We start from the raw sequence: 22,025 nt of genomic DNA, 5'->3' as shown, positions 1-22,025 counted from the left end.
GTTTCAGGTGTATGATTGGTTGCTGACATCGTAGAGGGCCCACACAGTGTGGCTCACCCTCCCTTCTCTGTGTGGAACATTTGCATATTTTAAAGTACATAGTTAGAACAATGTCTTTAAAGTTTTATCTATGCATTGTTCCTTTTCCAAACCTCTTCAAAAATACTCTTGGTATTTTTCTGAAGATATAGAGAACAAACATGATATTGAAAGATTACATATTACGCATGCATTAATTTATACCACCATAGTTCAGTTTGTGTGCACAATTGTGCTAATAGAACAACTGCAATTTACATAAACAGTTCTGTGAGCAAACATGGAGTGGATGTGTTGCAGTTGGTGTTTATGTTAGGAGTAAAAATTTGTGTATAAAGATTTGTCTTTGTGGCTTATTTGTTTAAACTTTTGCCACATGGTAAGTTAATGCTGTTTCGAGAGGTCTTGAAGAATATTTGTGGTCTTTATCTCAACTCTGGTCTTGGGGCAAACCTTAGAATCGGGGGTTTGAGAGGTTGCTAAGAAACCACTCGTGGACCAATGAGAAGTCTTTTCCAACATGTTGGAAGGTCCTTCCTGCCTTGTAAGGGGTGTCTGGCAGTTGTCCGAGCAGCTTATCTGATGGCTGTTTTTATGAGGCGTGAAGGTAGAGGCTCTCTGCACAAGAATGATGGCTCACCCGCAATAGCACATCAGTGCAAGGATGTTTATTTACAGTGTCCATGTTCAAATAAAGTCCCAAAAAGTGCACCAAAAAAATGTTTATAAAAATAGTGAATGAGGGAACAAAAATAATAGATTAAATATTTACAGAATATATATATACAGCTCTTGGTTGGATTTCCTTCTACACAAAGGATCGCACTAATAAATTCCGTTGCCACTTCACTTGCACAACACAATACATCTCCAAACTCCCACTGCTCTCTTTTTTCCCCAAATGTAAGCAAGAGCCACGCTTATAAAGTCGAGGCTCCGCCCACATGGATCATACCATAAAAAGGTAAGTATCAGTACAGCAACCATCTACAAACAGGTAAGTAAACATCATTATATACATATATAATATAATATAATACACTAAACATAATATAAATATATTATGAATATACATATTTTTCACACTCTCTATTGTTATTCTTCATAAATTAACAACAGGAATGTTCCCCTCTTCCCCCAGACACATAAACACATAGGACAGTCCAGCCGCCAGAGACATCGCATAGGCGTGGCATGGGAAACTCTCTGATTTAAGGATTTGCGATCCGGCGTTTGTGTTTAGCCCCTTGCGCTTGCCGTACCCTCGGTGGACTGGACCCGGAAGACATGACATGGCGCATAATCCACAACACAAACACAGACAAAGACAACAAATATACAGATAAGTAATAAAGCTGTATTGATTAAACTTATCTGGTGTGTGCGTGTGGTTATTGAGAGGGTGAATAGCGGAGATATTTGATGTATAATGAGACTGTATGCATGTATGAGATTAGCGGTAGCGAATTCCCAAGTGTGCACCTGAGGGAAAAGCTAAACAACTGTAAGAGTGTGTGGAGATGTGTAGTGAACAATAAGGGTGCAGGAGTGTGAGTGCTGTCCCGGCCGGTGACGGAGTTCTCTGTCACACTGTGCTTGACCTTTGTTTGTGTTGGTCCTGCCATGATCCAGTCAAAATGGAGCCACTCTTCTTTGCCTTGATAGTTAGGGAGAGGCTCTGCTATAAACTGGCTCATGAATGTCATCTGTTCCGATTGTTCATCACACTAAATTACTATGCAAAGTAGGTAACAGCACAAACACACCCACAAATTGCTAATTTGTATTGGGCAATTCCCCATCATGCACAGAGAAGCACATGCCAATCTCTTAGCTTGAAATCAAATCTAATTATGGAATATGCACTGAATATACTAAAAGGCCAGACATAACAATACATTTAAAGAGTGAAATGACACTCTGTTCATCTGCTGTTGTGAGATATCACATTGAGAAGCTGCTGAGGTGAACAACAAAGGAAGAAAACTAGAAAGATAACTGGCCAACCACTGCCAAATATAAATGTTCCCCTCCAGAAAAGAAGCAGGAACAGCCCAGGGTGATTTTATGGATTTAAGGAACGCTTTGAGGGCTGAATTATGCTCCCTCTCGTCTGGCACACACGTGCGTTTTCCAGACTCAGAACAAACCACAGGAGGTTTTAAATGGTAGCTAACAGTTTTAGTATCCTCCCCAACAGATTTTGAAATGCCAGACGAGCCCTGATACCTTTATGCTCCTCTATCTAGAACTCACTTGTACAACTTGATTTAATATTAGTCTTCTTCTGTTTCAATGCTGATGGACCTCTGTGATCAGACCACAGACATCTGCCATACTATAAAGAGAAACACACTTACTGTAGATATGTGAAGCCAGTTTCTTATAATCTGACCTGCCTGAATTCAAACTTCCCTTTCTAGATGTTTTAAAATAATGTAATTTCTCTCTCTGTCTTTATCACAGGGACATAAGTTAGAGCTGTTTTGTTTTAAGCTTTTATCGTTTGGTTATATCGTGTAAATGACAGCAACATTGCGGCAGGTTTTGCATACTGTAGGCAAGCAGCACTCACAGTTGCCTCAGTAAAATATATGATATAAAATACCTTACACAAACTGTAAATCTTATCTAAAGTACGACTTTTGGCTTTTTTAGAAGTTAAAGACTTCTAAAAATATAGGCGCAGATTTAAGTAGGGTTGGTATCGAAAATTTCCCAACCAAAATTTGGGCAATTTAACACATAGAAAATACTATCTTAGTGTAATTATTCAAGTCTAAATTATTGTCCTGCCTCTTCAGAAACTACGCATAAAAGGCGTTGTCACATGGCATCTGTAAGCTCCAAGAACAGTCGTTTGTGATTATTGCGTAAAGAGTTTTTAAAACCATTTTCTGGAGATTACACAGGCAGATTTCCATCCAAACACTGAAACTGATAGATTAAACCAGCATAATATTCGTGTACAAATGTTTTCAGTCTAAGTAAAAAACTAAAATAAATAAATAATTGTCCTAGGCTTGCATACAGCCCAATTAATGGAGGTTTCTGCTTCGGTCAGTTAGTGCCTTATTGAAGAAAACACCTCTGAGGATGAACAACTGTCAGGTAAGGGTGTGTATTTTTTTTTTAAATACCAATATTTTGAAAATCATCCTCCTCACAATATGTCCCTACCAGCTTTCAAACCAAACCTACGCCCTTGTCTAAAAATGTAGTGTTTAACAAACTATTTTTCCTTTTCTGGACATCAGCTACACGGTATAAACTAAAGTATTTGTAAAACATACGTTTAGAGTAGTTTATAGTTGATTCATTAGTTATAAATCATTGTTCCTACAATGTTAATACATAAGGGATAATGTGCAGCTGGTTGTCACTGCACAATAAACCCTGTCAGGGTGATCAGGACCCCGACGCAAAACAGAGGGGTCTATTACTGTATCACCCTGAAGCAGTTTATATTGTGATAACAACCAGATGACTGTACATTACCCCACTTATTACATATCTACTAACCAAATAAATAAATAAATGGACAGCAAATATTTATTTATGTTAAAATCATGAAATTATATGAGAAGAAAGAGATCGCTGACAGCTGAGAACAGCTGAATTCCTTCTCAGGTTTGCGCTGGAGTTTGGTTGGTGTTTATTTTGTAAAAATTGACCGTATGGCAGCTCATTATCCAGCTTATTACAAGACTACTTGCCAAATTAATAAATAAATGGACATAAAACATTGATATGAGTTGAAATCATTTTATCTTGTAGAGATTGCAGAGTGATCCAAGAAATAGGAAAGATGATTCGCAATACCCAGTCTGATATGACTGATATCAGAATCGAGTATTTCAGCGAGCCGTGTAATAACAGAGTTTACTGTACTAATAGTATGTTATTCATTGATATTAACTGTAGCAATTGTTAAACAACTTGTTAGCCATACCCAGCTATTTTAGATGACGCAAAGCAGTGGTAAAGGCGTGTTTGTGAGAACATTAAGAAGGCACAAATCCATAATTAATAAAACAAATTATGTTTTCATCTACATATGTAATGAATTACATACATTTACGTTTATTACTGTTAGCATATGTTTTTTATGTGTAAATTTCCCATTCATTACTAAATGTCTACTTAGGCATATATAGATATCACTTTAGGTTATGTGTCACACAAAATACATAGCTAGAAATTAGTCAGTGCCTTGCTGTGACCTTTATTAAGCATTAATTGCTTTAAGTGAGTGTGTTCCTAAAACAGTAATAAACACATTAATAAGCATAAATGAATATCCAATTTATTGTAGGGCTTATACAGTATGTAAATGTATATAATTTCTTTACTATGAATTTATGGCTTCTTAATGTTCTCATAAACTAGGGGTGTCAAACACATTTTAATCACGTGCCGGATTGGACGAAGCGTCATTGTATTACTATTTTTAATGTTTAAAGCAGAGCTAACAAAATTAACGCGTTAACACATGCGATTAATTAAAAAAGATTAATGCATTATTTTTTATTAATAACGATTAACGCATATACCGTTAATACAGCATAAACCAGCATAAACACTGGTTGGAAGGGTGGAACCTTTGCAGTGTGTCCACCCAGTGTCATTACACTGCAAACACACACAGCAGTGATGCTTGCTGCATCCCAGTTTGCCTACTTATACTATGCCCTTAAAGTGTGCACTTTTTTTGTAATGGAAAAGTGTCTACTTTTTAGTGCGTATCAAAAAAGTTTGCAGGAATTAGGACATACTATTACGTAATTAAATCGCGCCTTGAAACAAAAGACCCTTCTTTCGCATTATTACGTGTATCCTGTCACCGTACACCGACCTGTCAATCACCCTGTTACAGGTATCATGACATGCACGTTTCTCATTTCATTTTTACTATCATTCATTCATTATTCTTCATTGCATTTCATTTGTGATAGCCTACAATGATTCCTCCCTTATTAGAGAAGAAACAGCATGTCATTGAAGATCTATCGAGGGGTGTTTTGTGTTGAAAGCCACTGATATTTTGATAGAATTATGCACGTATAGTTAATGCAAATCAAACTTGTCTCTTTTCCAGTTATATTTCAAGTTGAAGTTGTGATCTTATGTTTCATAATCAACTAAAGGCAAAATTTTGGATTATCTATTTAACTTGAATGTTATACTGTCAGAAAGACTGAAAACTTGAATGAACCTGTGCGCTGGGTCACTTTATTTATTGAGCCGATCAGTATCTTTGTCCGACAGTGAGAACAACGTAGTTTCTCTTAACAGCGTTCAACAAAACTTACGTAAATTTGAATGTTGTTTTATGTTGTAAAAACATGATGTAGAGATGATGCGCCGTCGGTCTCACCATCAAGTTTGTAGTTTTTTAAGTATAACAATTGTAGTTCTGAAGCAGACAGTCAAACTCCTCTTCCATCGAGCAAGGGATTGTGGGCAGTATTAGCCAAAAGAGTGTTCACGGATCTGCACTTTGAAAATTTACAGGAAATAGTGGACCATCCGGACTACTTTGGGACACTCATTTCCACAAACTGTGATTTGGGACACCCTAATTCTCATTTCCGGTACTGTTTAGGGTGGATAGGGTCTGGATTGGGATGCAGGGTCAGTGTCAGTGATAAAGTGATTGAGAAAGGAGCTCTTATCACTATTTGATGTACAAAACAACCCCAGATGGGACTTTTGACAGAAATCAACTAGTTAACCATGTCTAAGGTATTTCAGTTGATGCAAACCAGTGGTAAAAAAGTGTTTATGACAGAGATGTCAAACATACAGCCAGCAGGACAAATAAACACTTTAATTTGCGGTGTTACACGCACGTTATAGTTTGCATTATTGGTGGAACCTTTCTTTTTATGACGCATTACACTCAGAGCTTGTGGATTCACGAATATCAGCGAATGCCCCGCATATCTGAAGGTGACACAACAGTCCCATGGCGAACCATTCCCACAGGGAAGTTTGTGCGAGTCTCTCATGCTAACAGTTGACAACATGGTCATATACTGTACAAGGATAAATATAAGAGTTAATATTTGATTTTAGATGGTTTATTCAAGATAAACTATCAAGCTAAGAGCAGTAAGTGGTTTTCTCTTTTTCTTGTCGATAGTTTTGAGCTCGTCATCTGAATTGAATGTGGTGACGTAAAAAGACTGTATAGTGTAAAATATCAACAAAACAGCTCGTCTTTCCATTGCGTTCACTGGCTGCCTCAACAAAAAACGCAGCATAACTGGTGTCGTCCGTTTCATGAAAAAATTACTCTTATTTGCCAGTCCTTTTAATGAATCACTCAAAACAACTCACCAACTCACAAGCTTAAATCAGTCTGATGAACTCATTTAATCAGTCAGAGTGGCTGAATTCTTTTTATAGCTTTGTGAATAAGGTTTCGTGAAACTCAAATCAATTATTACACTTGTTGAAAGATAAATATTTGCAACACAGTTTTTATTATAATAAATTATTTTATAACTTTAATAAATATAATATATTTAATTGTATTTAATAAAACATTTAAAAAATTGATTTAAATAAAAAGTTTCAACTAGTGCTGTCAGTCGATTACATTGTTTAATTGTGATTAATCGCATAATTTTTCCGTCGTTAATCGTGATTAATCTCAGATTTTGAAAGGGCTGAAATTTGACTCTAAATATACAGTACTTCTTTTCTTGTCAGAATGCATTTATTTTCTTCTTAGGAAAGAAAGCAAAACAATATATAACAATATAATGCTTTACTAACATTTTCCAAACAAAACCTTTCACAGTATAAAGAAATGCTCTAAAATAGCACCATTTCAAGGAACATTAAACAAATAAGTGGGAGTTTGACTAATTGAAAGAGCAAGTCCCCACATAGGTTTCATATTCAATGCAATGGGCATTAAATCTCTTAAACTCTCATCCTCCACAATATTAATCAGCTGGCAGACTGTGGCTATCCCCTTTGTTACAGCCTTTGTGAAGCCACATTCATGATTTGTGTCAGTGCCAGCCTCAAGCTCCGCTTTGAACTTCACATGAAAAGCGCTTGCAGACAAAAATGTCTCATTCTGCATTTTGGTGATAGTTAAGACTTGACGTGCTTCTGTGGTAATTAAAATACACCTTATTTAGGTTGAAAAATACTTGTTTTCTAAGGATGAAAACCATTATGAAACTGCTTATACCTGATCATATTAAACAATAAATAATTTGCTGCTGTGAATATGAATGAATAACATACTATTCGCATATAGCCTATTAATGTACTAACAACATAAAAACAATAATTTATAACTAATAAATTAACAATAAACTAATGCTTTATAAATACTTTATACAGTGTAGTTAATATCAAGTGTTACCTCAGGTTTTTACCAGATTTAGCTTTTGAGGATATTAATATTCAATTTTGTACTCACAAAACTGGTAAAACTAGGTCAGAAATAACCAAACACACATCCAGGTAAAGACCACTCAATTCAGCACAGACAACCCCCCAACCCCCACCACCCCCAAGCCCCAAACTGCAGTCTCAGACTCAGTGGGTCACTTCCTGTCCAGAAAAGCTCTCAGCTCGAGTCAGGCCTGCCAGCTTTCCCATAACACTAATGTGTGTGTGTGGGGTAGTGTCTCACTCACTCTCACAGCTCTATAAATGGATTCTTTTATAATTACAGAGGCCATATATTCTATGATTTTTACATATTAATTTGGAAAATGGAGCAAGGAGATTAACAATTCCTTCAGTCTGATGCAGTGAGTGTTTGTGTGGGAGTGTGCATGAGTTTTCTTCTGTAAAAATTCTGATAACCTAAGAAAGACAGGGTTGGGAGGGTTACTTTTGAAATGTATTACACTACAGATTACAGAATACATGCTGTAAAATGTAATTTATAACGTTAGATTACTCAAGGTCAGTAACGTATTCTAAATACTTTGGATTACTTCTTCAGCACTGGTAGATTTTTTTACTTGTTTTGACTATAAAAATTCTGCCAGTACAGTAAGACAAAATACATATGTTAAAAATACATTCTCTAAAAAACCTAAATATCTTATGCAGTGTTGTTTCTAAAACAAGATAAATCAAACTGATCTTGTTTTAAGGATTTTTAGATGTTTTTACAGGAAAACAATACAAAAATTATTATCAAGAATACGATTTTTGCCCTAATATCAAAGATCTTACTAGAAAAATTGAAATTATGATCCAACGTGAATTTTCTTGATAAACAAATATGATCGTGCCTGGTAACATGTGCATGTAAAATGGCTAGAAATAGCATTTTAGCTTAGCGTAAAGCTGACAATCTACACAAGGTTTATTTCTATTTCTTGTGCTCCAAACTTACTTCAAACTTACTTCTCTGTCTGCTCGTATGAATGTAACACATCATAAGAAAGTGTTTCACCGCTGTTCAAATGCACTTTGGATCGCATCATTTATATGTATAAATGTTTTCCATCTGAAAGGACTAAATATTAAATGAAACAAATGACAATAAAATGCAAAGTAATCTCTTCAGTAATCAAAATACTTTTTGAATGTAACTGTATTCTAATTACCAATGATTTAAATTGTAACTGTAGTGGAATACAGTTACTTATATTTTGTATTTTAAATATGCAGTCCCATTACATGTGTTCCATTGCTCCCCAACCTTTTAGAAAGAACTCAAGGACATTTGTGGCATAATGTTGATTACCAATTAACATTAAATGCGACTTGTCCCTCCTTTCTTTTCAAAAAAGCAAAAATCTGGCTTCCAGTGAGGCACTATGGAAGTGAATGGGGGCCAATCCGTAAACGTTAAATACTCCCTGTTTTAAAAGTACAGACACAAGACTTAAACAATATGTATGTTAACATGATTTCAACACAAAAAAAGTTTATGCTTAAAATGCTCAAGTCCCTGTATGCATACAGTAAGACAGGCATATGGCATTTGAAAGCTTCCAATGTTATATCTTAGATCTTAGATGTCCAGACAAAATATGCTGTGCCGCAGGAAAAGCATGCTAAACAAACCATCGGAAATAGATGTTATCGACTATTAATGTAATACTATACTATACTATTAAAATGTTATACATCATTGCAAAGGGGAGGATCTCAGCTTTCTAAATTGAGCTTCTAGTCCACTCAGAGGCCGAGATATTCAATGTAAAAATGAGGGTGGTGCAAGAACAGAAAATGAGGCTGAATGTCTATGGGCGAACACATCTGCGAGGGCTAAAATGTGTTATAGCACCACCTACATTAGGCATTTTTGTGACGTGTCAGGGTTGTATGTGTTTTGTTCCATGCCATGTTTGTTCCTGTTTCCCTGTCATGTGATCTTGTCATGTGGTCCCCTGGTCATGTGATTTCATGTTTCCCTCCATGTTCAAGTGTCTTGTTTTCATTGGTTTATTGTCTAGTTACCTTGTTATTAGTTCTGTCTTGTCATTGGTTAACTTGTTACCCTTGTCCATGTATTTAAGCCTCATGTTTGCCATTGTCCATTGTCAGGTATTGTTTGTTTGTGTAACATTGTGTTATTATTTATGCCAAGTTCATAGTCAAGTCATGTTAAGTCAAGTCAAGTTCATGTTTATGTTTTGTTCACGTTTGGAGTTATGGTTTTTTGGATATCACGTTTGTAAATAAAACTGCACTTGGGTTCATCACACATCATCGTCTCTTTGACTACGTTATAGAATACATGACTGACCAAAATGAACCCAGCAATCCAGCTTCTTCATCTTCACCAGGGGGATCGATCCCAGGAAAATTATGTGGAGGACTTCTGCGCTCTGGCCTGCCAGGTGAACTTTAATGAAGTTGCCCTCAAGGACATTTTCCAGGTGGGATTGAATGAGCCAATCTCTTTCCTCATACCTGGCGGTCGCAGTCCCCTCAATCTGGCTCAGGATATCAACCTTGCCCTGCAGATAATTGGTTCTACATTCACTGTGGGGGAGGCGGATGCCGAGCCGGAGTCCCACATCATGGCCGCCAAGCCAGAGTCCCACGTCATGGTTGCTAAGCTAGCGCCATCTTTTGCCCCGGATTCTGAGTCTGCTCCATGCCATGTCACAGCAACGCCTCAGCCTGCTCCATGCCATGTCACAGCAATGTCTCAACCTGCTCCATGCCATGTTACAGCAACGCCTCAGCCTGCTCCATGCCATGTCACAGCAACACCTCAGCCTGCTCCATGCCATGTCACAGCAACACCTCTGCCTGCTCCATGCCATGTCACAGCAACGCCTCAGCCTGTTCCATGCCATGTCACAGCAACGCTTCAGCCTGCTCCATGCCATGTCACAGCCAAGCTTCAGTCTGCTCCATGCAATGTCTCAGTCTCACCTCTGGTCAACGAGCCAATGCCCAAGCCTGCCACGGTCAACAAGCCAACACCCACATCTGCCATGGCCAATGAACCAGCTTTGCACGCCTCATCCGTCCCAGAGCCAGCGTTGCAAACCTCATCCATTCCAGAGCCATCTCTCACTGGGCTATTTGAATTGGAATTGGTTCCCGCCCTTGTGCCGTTCTCCTGATCAGTCGGTTTCCCCCAAGCCACCGGCTCGATCATTGCCCTCTGAGATATCTCAGACACAGAGAACTTTCGAACCTCTGACTCCGCCTAGACCTTCCAAGCCCTGGACTCCGCCTTGGCCTGTCAATCCCTCGACATCACCTCGGCTCTACGTTACCTCGGCTCCACCGTGGTCCTTCAGCCTGTCGGCTTTACCAGGGTCGTCCCTCCAGCTCCTCCTTGGTCTGTCGGTCACCTGGCTCCACCTTGGCTCTCCGATCCTGTGGCTATGCCTCATCTCTCTGATCCTTCAGCTCCATCGAGGACCTCCTTCCCTACGGCTCTGCCTTGGTCCTCAGTCTTCTGATCCCCCAACTCCACCTTGCTCCTCCAAACCTCCGGCGCCACCTTGGTTCTCCCTGCATCCAGCTCCACCCTGACCCTTCAAGTCATCGGCTACTCTCTTGGTATCCAGTTCTCCATGGCTCTGTCCCTCGAGCCTCTCATGGCTCCACCCCCACGGGCTCCACCCTGGTCTCATGCTGCACACCTTGTTTCACCATGTTTCCATGTCCTGCCATGTAACCATGTCAAGTCGCCATGGTTTAACCTCTTAAACTCTCACAAAATTGGCCCATTCACTTCCATTGTAAGTGCCTTATTGTTACCTTGATTTTTGCTTTTTTTAAAAGAAAAAGAAAAAGAAAATTTTTAAAAATATATTTTTTGTTTTTGTGGTAATCAACAGTATGCCACAAATGCTGTGACTGAGCTTAACTTGTATTCAGCTCTGAATATTCCTTTAACACAATTGTTTTGCTGCCTTGCGAGCACTGCTACTTTCTTTAGTAACTGCAAATCTATTTATTATTGTTATTATCTGAACACTTTAGGCATGTTGTAAACATGGTGACTTACTAATAAAGCCCTGACAGACCACAAGCAGTTCAATTAACAGTGCTTACGACAGCATTCCTCTGTTAAAGAAGAGAATGGAAAGGAAATAACTGCGGTACGCCTTGGGGAGAAAGAGATAGAGTTTATAGTCACTAATGTTTTTGTCTGTTTTCACTGATGTGATGTTGTTAAATGTGGATGAGAAATATTCCCCCATTTCAGCAAAATGCTCTATTTTCTCTCTCTCCCCCCTCTTGATGTCTTTGAGCTAAAATTATGTTTCTACTTTCAGGAATAAAACACAGAGTGCCAAGAAGCTCAGAATAGTGTTGAGATGGTTATTTCTCTCATTTACAGTCATAGAAACACACCAAATTTTCATGCTGTGAGAAAGGGAAACCACTCTCCCTCTCATTCCTGAGCTGTCCAGTTCGGAATCTTTGTCCTATTAATTTTTGGAGGGGCAGATTTTTCACTGGGCACAGATCCACAAAATAAAGGTGAGAGAGAGATAGGGAAAGAGAGAGAGAAGAGAGTTTTTCCTTCATTCTGTTCTTGACCTCTCTCTGCAATGTGTATGTTTAATGATGACTGCTGGTTGGTCATGTGGTGCAACAGGTCATAGGCCAACTTGAGTGAGTCTTTATAAGCCTGTTACTGTCGGCTTGGTTTGAGCTGATTTAAGAACACTTGCGCATCTTACATGGATCCAGACTTTATTTAACTCTTTTAAAAGTGAAATCTGTAATTTTTAAATGTTAAAATACTTAGGGGCATTCACACTGACTGATTAAATCGTTAATGGTCGCTGATTCTCTGTGATGTTGATTGCTATTAGACATTGCTACTGGACCGCAGTATCCAGCTGCATCAACCCCCCCCCCCCCGCCCGTGATCTGAGCTAAAGAAACACAATTTATAATACCATTGTTGTCAGATTTTACAGCTGATTTGAAATATATTCTTTGATCATAGTCTTGACCAACTGTTTTGGAGATTTCGGTCTTTCCCCATTCAAGTAGATTCTGTTATGCAGCTTAAATATATAGAAAATAGCTGCCCTGGTGTGTTCCCAAGATGGGCGTCGAGTGGACTGACTTGCCTAGAAACGGACTTTGGTTCAGACTCTAAATTCTGATTGGATGAACTATGTTCGAGGTCATTGTAAATAAACACACATCCATGACCGCCCACTTTATATCAAGGTGCCAAGTTGCTACATTGCTTGGAAACCGTAAACAGCTTACAAGATAATGAACAATATTCCTTTTCAAAAGAATTGTTTTATTTTTATTTATTTTTTATTGTGTATTGAACATTGCTCTTTTACTATAGTGCTGTTGTTGCTGTTTTATAAAAGCAATATGCCACTCGAGTCCATGTGTTATAATTTTTTTGTTCCATTTTACCAAATGGCTTTGAGCCTGTGGAATGCACATACACACACGCACTCACATGCACACATGTACATTTATTACTCCTAAAACAGTAATGTCAGTGTGCTCCAGACTGTCTTAGTTCAGAGATAAAGGCTCAAGAATGCTGACACAACAAACACATGCATGCAAACCAATCGCAAACCAGTTCTCTGGAAAACAGTCTAAGATTTCCCAGGTAGACGATCAAGACCTTTGATTACTAAAACACACACTCTGACCCAAAGCACAACATTTCAGCAGTATCCACTCAAAACTGCTGGCTTTTGGAAAAATAGACATTCCAAAAACTGTCTGCGGTTTCTATTTCCCAGAGGACTCGTACTGACACACATGTACAAACTTTACACAAACTGTGAGTTGTTTTGCTTTTCTGCTATATTGACTTTATCTCTGCTGATTTGAGAGTGCAGGATTTTATAACTGAAATCTCCTCTAAATCATAAGCTATGAATGTTTTACTTTGGGAAACCTGGAGTCTTTCGTCTAACATGTGGTTCTGTGTGTTGTGATGTCTCTAATCAACTCTGCAGTTACTCATCATGAGTACAGCATGTGTATGAGAGAAAGAATGTGTGAGTATGTGTAGAACAGAAGCATGTGGATGCTATTCTACCATCTGACTGAAATGTAAAACTGTCAGTTTTGTTTTATGTACCATTTAGGTGTGGGGTTATCTGAAATAGATGGTACAAATAGAGCACAACAGTGCCCACCCACATTTTCAGCCTTCTTGGTTCTGGAAATATTTTTCCCATAAATTTTTTCTATAGGGATTTCATAAAGTTAATTAATAAAAGATTTATAAGCGTGAACCAAACCAACCAGCTCCGAGGTAAATCGCAACATTACAGACTTTGATTTGAAGCAAAAATTTATTTGAAAAACTGACAAAAAGACACTTTACGTGTACTTAACGTCTTTCAAGAGGGAATTAACTACAGTCCCATGAAGCATTGTGAACGGCATGACCAAATAAAAAACAATGTAAAAATAGTAAACTGCTGATTTTAAGTAGTTGATTATAAGTATAAAAACAATATATGTGTTAATTGTGTTGCAGAATATTTAGATATAAACAGTAAGTAGTTTGAGAGTGTAGGGAGAGCAACTTGACTGCATCATTCACAGTAGGTCATGGAAGTGGGCGGTCGCTGGTTTGTTTGCCATAATTCTAAAATTGGTTGATGTATTCTGTTCAGGATTATGAGTAGTGTAGTTCATAAACAGAAATCCCGATATTAAACACAATTTATTTTTTTATTAAGTTAAAATAACGCGGACTAATGGCTTTAATAGATGCATATACCATAAACCTAAACCTAACCCTAACCATATGGCATGGCAGTCAGTCTCCTCAAACAGAAAAATAGATGATAATGTGTGTCGACTTTGTGATCAGAATATCTGTGTGTCCAAAAGTAATAAGTACTAGTTAGACATAAAGCATAATATACAGTTCTGCAAATCTTAGATATTTAGTTAACTTTCAAACAAAACTTTCAAAGTGCACCTTTTGATGGCACTAACCTGGTCAACTTTGGCAAATCCAATGATTAGTTCTTCCTCAGAAGCACTCATTGTTTCAACCCGGTACCTTGTTAACATGACTATGTTTCCAGGCGGACTGAAATGAAAGCCTGTTTCACACACAAAACTTGCGTAAGCCAATTAGACTGGAATTGCCCATTTCAGCCAGTTCTTGCCATTTTTGTGTGCAGTATGTATCAGATGTGAGTGAATGGACTGTGGGTGGTCGGCGGGCATGCTGTATGAGGCTGAAACTTGAGGTAAACTGGTGACTTAGTTAGCCAATAAAACAAAGAAAAATAGACCACAGAAGAGTATAAACATGATAGATCCTTAAGTCCAGAACCCCAGAGATCTCAAAATGAGACCTTCATCCAAACCTCACAGTTGTCTGAGGACCTCAAACTTTCCCTCAGAGAGACATACTGAGCAGCTCTCGGAGCCCAAATACAGAAATGAGCTGGTCTGAGGGACGCCCCACTAATTTAATGACTTACACATGCACAACTGACATTACCACATTTATGCTTCATCAGCAATGGGCTCATAGTCGCCCAGCAGTCCAGGATCCAACAGCACTAGCCTATTTTATGGGCTTTTTGCCTTTTAACGTATAGCAAAGTTGAGAGAGACAGGAAAACAGAGAGCAAGAGGGGCAAAGTGATCGAGACATGATGGCAGCCAGATTAAAATCTGTTTTCCTGACTTTCATACAACCCCAATTCCGAAAAAGTTGGGACAGTATGAAAAATGCTAATAAAAACAAAAGGAGTGAATTGTAAATTATATTCACCCTTTGCTATATTGAAAGCACTACAACTACACATTATATGATGTTTTTTATTAAATGTACAGTAATTTCAAATCACATGATTGCAACATGCTCCAAAAAAGTTGGGATTGTCGAGTGTTTACCACTGTGAAACATCACCATTTTTTCCAATTACACTTATTAAGCATTTGGGCACTGAAGACACAAGTTTGTTAAGTTTAGAAAGTGGAATTGTCCCCTTTCATCCATTATGTAGTCTTTAGCTACACAGTTGTATGGGGTTTTCGTTGCCATATGGTGTGCTTCATAATGCGCTACACATTTTCAATTGGAGACAGGTCAGGACTGCAGGCAGACCAATCTAGCACCCACACTCTCTGCTCACACAGCCATGCATTTGTAATTTGGGAAGTATGTGGTTTGAAGTTGTCCTGCTGGAAAATTCCTGGACGTCCCTGGAAAATACGGTGCTGGATGGCAGTATATGTTTCTCCAGAATTTGTACATATCTGTCTGCATTCATAATGTTCTCACAGATGTGCAAGTTACGCATGCCATGGGCACTGACACACCCCTGGCCCATTCAGACACTGGATTTTGGACCTGATGATAATAACATCTTGGATGGTCCTTTTCCTCTTTGGACCCGGATAACACGACGGCTGTATTTTTTAAATGTCCTACTTTCCATCTAAAATGAGGCTGAGCCCAGAGAAGTCAGCAGTGCTTCTGGACAGTGTTGATGTACGGCTTCTGCTTTGCATAGTAAAATATTAACTTGCATCTGAGGATGCAGTGGCGAGTGGTGTTGTCACAATTGTTATTAGACTTAAATTGCCCCTGTCTCCACTTTTTTGGAGCGTGTTGCAATCAACTGAATTCACAAGGTAAAACATCACATAATGTTTAGTTGCAGTGCTTTCAGTATAGCAAAGGGTGAATATAATTTACAATTCACTCCTTTATTTATTTATTTTTTAGCATTTTTCATACTGTCCCAACTTTTTTGGAATTGGGGTTGTAGCACCATAAGCTGAATATTTGGGTTTAAATACAAGTTAAGCTCTATGCACAGCACTCAATGCTGTTGATTACCATAAAAATAAAAAATGTGTCTTTTACAGTACTACACAATGGGGCAAAATGCTGCACAGTACTACTCAATGGAGCAAAATGCTGCACATGGATAGACATTCAAATACATATGCAATTTCGAAAGTATAGACACATTACTTTACATTAAACATCTTAACTTGAGAATACTGTGATTAAATTGTTAACTAAATGGGTCTGTGTAAAGTTTTAACCAATCTTTAAACTCCTGTCATGACTATGCAATGCCTTTAATCCTAATAATTTTGCATGGTATGCACAAGGATACCGGACAGGGACTGTTTACAAAAAATCCACACACTGAAATTACATTGATAACGCATGACCAGAAGTTTATTCGCCCAATAACACACATGTTTGTATGAAAAGAATAAAATAAGTGGTTTAACAAAAATATGAGCTTCACATGCTGACTCAGACCCGGCATGATGTAGCAGAATTGCAGTGTTTGTTAAAAGCAATTAAAAATATCTAACTTTAATTAAATACACATAACAATAGCTGACACTCTTAACTGTATCACAACAACAGTTTTGGTGGAAAAAAATGCATTTTAACTGTCAGCGCTTGTTAAATTTGCACAAAACGTTCACAGCTAGTTGACACAGTAGCACTTTTGGAACTTTTGGAAGTAAGTATTTGATCTGTAAACATATTTACTGATTAAACAACGATAACATTCCCTAAAAATATCAACTTTCATAAATTTGAGACAAAAATGCAACATTGGACAGTAGTGGTCCAACTTTTTCTTCATTCACATAATGGAGCCTATTCAGTTTTTCATAGTTAAACTTTTGTAAATTATTTTCAGCTGTTTTATGTGATGGACTATAAATAATCTTTGGTTCATGGGATTTATGGCAAATTAAACATAATACATTACATAGAATTTTTTTAATTACATAATTATTTGATTATACCAACAAATATATCATCAATATTAATCGTCCACATTACTTTTAAATAGTCATATTTTTAAACTGTTCATGAATTTACCCTTTCTGCTTGAAATAAATTATTTGTCTTATACTTTTGTGTTAAAGTGTGAAACTGCAGCCAAATGTGTAATGAAACAAATTTTGGTTTGCAAACATGTTGCCATTATCATGTTAATCAGGCTGATATATATATATACACGCACACACACACACACACATATATATATATATATATATATATATATATATATATATATATATATATATATATATATATATATATATGGCAGAGGCTATTTGCACTAAGTGTAAAAAGCAACAAAAAGCATCTTCTTTGCATTAACCCCCCATAAAGGTGAGTGCATCCCAAGGTGACCTAGTCGAGTTGAGATCACTATCTTGCTCAGTCAAAATTGTGTCCTTGAGTAAAACATTTAACCCAAAGCAAGTCCCTGAAATAATTATTCGGCAAGTAATTTTAGCAAATAATCATCAATATTAAACAATGAAATGCAAGTAAGTGAAAAAATAAAAATGTATCAACTGCTTGCTTAACAGGTTCTTCCATAAAGTTATTTGAACTCAAGAAGTTCAAACATTTTGATAACACTGGTTTGTGATATTTAATGTGTGCAGGCTCTGATGTTGGTCATACTTTTTTTTTTGTATCAGTACCAGCATGCAGTTCCTTTCGCAACAAGATTTTTATCGTAATTACAAGGAACTACCTACTATGCTTTTTTAGGTCTCTTGTCCCTTAGTTTGTTGTATCAGGTTGTATCATGAGCAGTAGTCTGTGAACCTTTGGAATATCAGTCACCCCATTCATAAAGCAAAGTGCTGGTGTTCAGCTCTCCACTGCCCTGCATTCAGAGAGCTCAAATATCACAGATTAACTGCTCCTCTCAGAGAGCAGCCAAAGAAATACAGCTCTGAAGAGACAGGAGCTAACGTACAGCCCTGAAAAGGGTTTAGAGGATAGACGCCGTCTCTGGTTGTCACGCTTGGCAAAGCAGATGAGCATGATGATGAATGTTAAATGTGCTAATGAGAAAAGTAACAGCACGTGCCTGTGCTCGCCTGCGCTGCCAGACAGCAGCTGCTGAACAGAGTTTGAGAACTAAATGAAGAGAGAAAGAAGGAGAGAGAATGGATGTCTTACCTGGAGAGAATTCTCCCTCACTCTGATCCCCAGAATCAGAGTCCATCTTTCCACGAAGAACCTCTCCTCTCCTTATCTCTTTTCTCTCCACTTCCTCTGTTTTTGTGCACTGAAAACTGTTTTCTTCAGCTCAAATGCACCAGCTGTCCGTGTTCAGAATTTCACTGACACAATGAGTGCGAGCTGTTTGCTGAGCACTCTCTTTTCTCTCTTGGTAGTCAGACTGCCTTCTTTTACTGACACTAGCTCACTTCCACTTTCTCCTCTCATTTGCTTCATTCCCCTCCCTTCCTCTCTCTCTCTCTCTCTCTCTCTCTCTCTCTCTCTCTCTCTCTCTCTCTCTCTCTCTCTCTCGTTCCTCCCCCTCTTCCCTTGGCTCAGACATTGTGATGCCTACAAAAACATTAAAGAGAAAAAACTATTTCTGTACCAGTATCACTCTTTTGCCTGTAAGGAATGTTTTGTAGATTAAAGAGGTTTTCTTTTACTGAGGCATTGTTGAGTGCTATTTAATGGGCAAGTTTAGTTTTTCATGTAAATGAAATGCTTTCACTTCACTTTTAAAATAAAAGAGAAGTGAATGAGAAATGAAACCATGTTGAGGATGGTTCTGTAGAACTCTGTGTTGCTTTGCTAGACTATCCAGCTCCAAAAATAATAAGAGTAAGATACTGTCTTAACTAGGTGATAAGTCAATAGGATCAATCACACTGACAGTTATTTGCAGGACCATAGTGACTGGTAATAATTCATTTTCAATGAGACTTGGCGATTACAGTGATATAAGCAACAGAAAGCTGAGCAGAGTTCAACTTTATGTAAATGAGAAGTGCTGCGAGTACCAATGGGAGTGCAGGCAGTGGAGCTCATGTGATCTGCTGCCTGATACATTTGGATTCTGCAGTTTAGTAGGAAGATCTGCTTACAACCAACAGTACAGCAGCTTGGCAACATCTAATGATTTAATTGCAGTCAGTGTGAATGCATTTTTAATTAGCATTTTTTCCTTACCAGCTGTGGCAGCGATGAACGAAAGTACATTTTGTTAATTGAGTGGTTTCCATTGCTGTGGTGTTGCACTGCATATCTTAAACCACAGTGAAATATAATTGGTCCAAAATTTTGCTGTAATTTCACGATGTATACAGCACAACCGTCTGGATCTGGAAGTAAAAATCCAAATTACTTTCTCCGTTGGTGAACTGATTTTATCCAATAACTTATAAACCTTTAAAGACAGACCTACTGTGAGCTCCAAGGTTAATCGATTGGTGTATGATTCTGTTGAAGCCATCAGTCTGCCAAATTTGAACTAAAAAAAAAAAGAAAAATCATGTTTGATTGCAGAATTTGTGGTAAAGAACTATGCAACCCATGATCCTGAAGCGATCCACCAATCAGAGAATCACGGTGAACAAAGCCCGACTGCCCACTGTCCATGACATACTGTGAATGATGCAATCGAGTCGGTCTCCCTAAACTCTCAAACTGCTGAATATCTGAATATTGTGCAAAGAAATCAAAATATAAACTTTCAATCAACAACTTGAGATCAATATTTTTATACTAATATTATATTAAAGGAATAGTTCACCCAAAAATGAAAATTTGCTGATAATTTACTCTTTCTTCATCAAAACGTCACGTGGAGTAGGAGTCAGGAAGTGCGTCATTGTTTACATTGTTTTTTATTATTATTTGGAAATTATTTTTTTTTATTTTAGATTGTTTTTAAATTGTTTTGGGCTGTTTTGGTTTGTGAACGGCACAAATTTCTCTTGTAAACAATGACGCGCTTCCTGACTCCTCCTCCACGTGATGCGTGACATTACCAATGAGTTTATGTCATCCCTCTCATGAGCGCACATCACAGAGATGTACAGAAGCGAACATTTGTAGTTAAAAAGTATATAAGTACTGTTTAGTTTCTCAAAATAATCAATCGTCTGCATTCAGAAGAACTTTATTTGTCAACTGGAGTCGTGTGGATTATTTTGATGCACCCTAAATATGCATTTTGGACCGTCAAAAAATGGAGTACATTCACTTGCATTCTTTAGAGGAGGAGACCTGAAATGAAATCCTAAAAATCTTAAATTCTGTTTTGATGAAGAAAGAAACTCAGATACATCTTGGATGGCCTGAGGGTGAGTAAAATATCAGCAAATTTTCATTTTTGGGTGAACTATTCCTTTAACAATATATTTCTTAATAATTTTTTATTTGATTACGTCATTCGCAATCTTCATGAGATTTTAGTTTATGCCCTTGTGAAACAAAGTCTTGTACCTTTGTCTTTTTGTATGATTTTCAAATACTTTTTTGTTAAAATAAAAGTTTATGTTGTGATTCACCTTTGGAACTGGTTGGTTTGGTTCATTGCTTAGAACTCTTTGTATGAAGGATTAAAAAATATATTTTAAAAAAACTCTAGGGAAAAAATGAGGGGAGTTCCGGTTGGCAATGTGAGGTGAAGACGCGTGTCGGCAGAACTCCCGATATTTTCTGATAATATTCGTTCTAATAGTACTATTTAAGCAATCCAAATCAGATTTTTCTTTCTTTTTGTTTTCGTTAGTGTTAAAAGGGTGTTCGTTACAGTTGTACTGATATAGCAAGATAAGTAAGAACAAATCAGCAGTAAATGCTCCGCCAGCAACAAGAACCAGTATAGCTAGCAAGCTAGCTTCGATGGCTAGTGTGGGGAAGTTTGAAGAATCCTCTTCAGAAAATGATGGTGTTTCCATGAGCCAACTAGTAATGGAGCTGACAAAGCAACAAGCTTCGATAAAGGAAGATATTTCAGCCCTGATTCAAAAGTCGATGGTGCCGCTTCAAGTATCAGTGAATGCACTAACAGAGGCTTTGGCAGGTTTTCAGTCTCGCTTGTGTGCCACAGAGACACTCGCGGGCGATAACTTCACTGCGTTGGCGGCGGCTGAAACAACTATTAAAACTCTGAAAGAACAAAATGTGATACTTCTGGATCGAGTTGATGACTTGGAAAATCTCAGGATTTTAAACGTTCCAGAGAACAGCAAGAAAGGCCAGTATTCAATTACATTTGTGTCTGAGATGCTAACGAAAGTCATGGGTCAAGAAGTGTTTGAAAAACCTCCCGAATTGGAACGTGCACACCGATCTTTGGGCCCAAAACCACAGGAAGGAAGACCTCCTCGTCCACTGGTTGTGTGTTTTCATAGATTCCAGGAGAAGGAAAAGGCATTAAGGTGGTCCAGACAAAATGAGGCAAAATATAAGGGATCTACTTTGAGGATTTATCCAGGCATCTCCGCCGCTCTCACCAGAAAGCGTGCTGCCTTTAAAAACGTCAAACAGTTGCTGTACCAGAAGGATGTACAATTTCAGCTGCTTCATCCAGCACGACTACGAGTTCATTATGATGATGAAACAATACTCTTCAACACGTCTGAAGAAGCTCAGCAGTTTTATGATCAGCGGATTGCTACACGTGAATAATTCTTGATAGGGCAATGATGCTGTGAATTACAGAAGAGTCATGTGGACTATTAGGTAGGCCTAAGACATTACAAGGATTAAAAGACCTAATTTACATTTAGGTACC

General features: G+C 37.9%; 1 protein-coding gene across 1 annotated transcript in view; it reads right to left on the bottom strand.

The window, feature by feature from the left end:
* The window catches only part of LOC127456340 (tumor necrosis factor alpha-induced protein 8-like protein 3), a 63,375-nt gene extending 44,665 nt beyond the window's left edge, over positions 1-18,710 (bottom strand). Inside the window, exon 1 of the mRNA XM_051724786.1 lies at positions 18,440-18,710. Coding sequence (XP_051580746.1) covers positions 18,440-18,485 — 46 coding nt within the window. The 5' untranslated portion in view covers positions 18,486-18,710. The remainder of the gene's footprint in view (positions 1-18,439) is intronic.
* Between the last annotated feature and the right edge of the window lie 3,315 nt (positions 18,711-22,025).

Source organism: Myxocyprinus asiaticus, chromosome 18 (assembly GCF_019703515.2).
Source record: "Myxocyprinus asiaticus isolate MX2 ecotype Aquarium Trade chromosome 18, UBuf_Myxa_2, whole genome shotgun sequence".
Classification (NCBI taxonomy): domain Eukaryota; kingdom Metazoa; phylum Chordata; class Actinopteri; order Cypriniformes; family Catostomidae; genus Myxocyprinus; species Myxocyprinus asiaticus.
The sequence above is the reverse complement of the archived record's forward strand: the minus strand, read 5'-3'. Positions and strand labels throughout refer to the sequence as shown.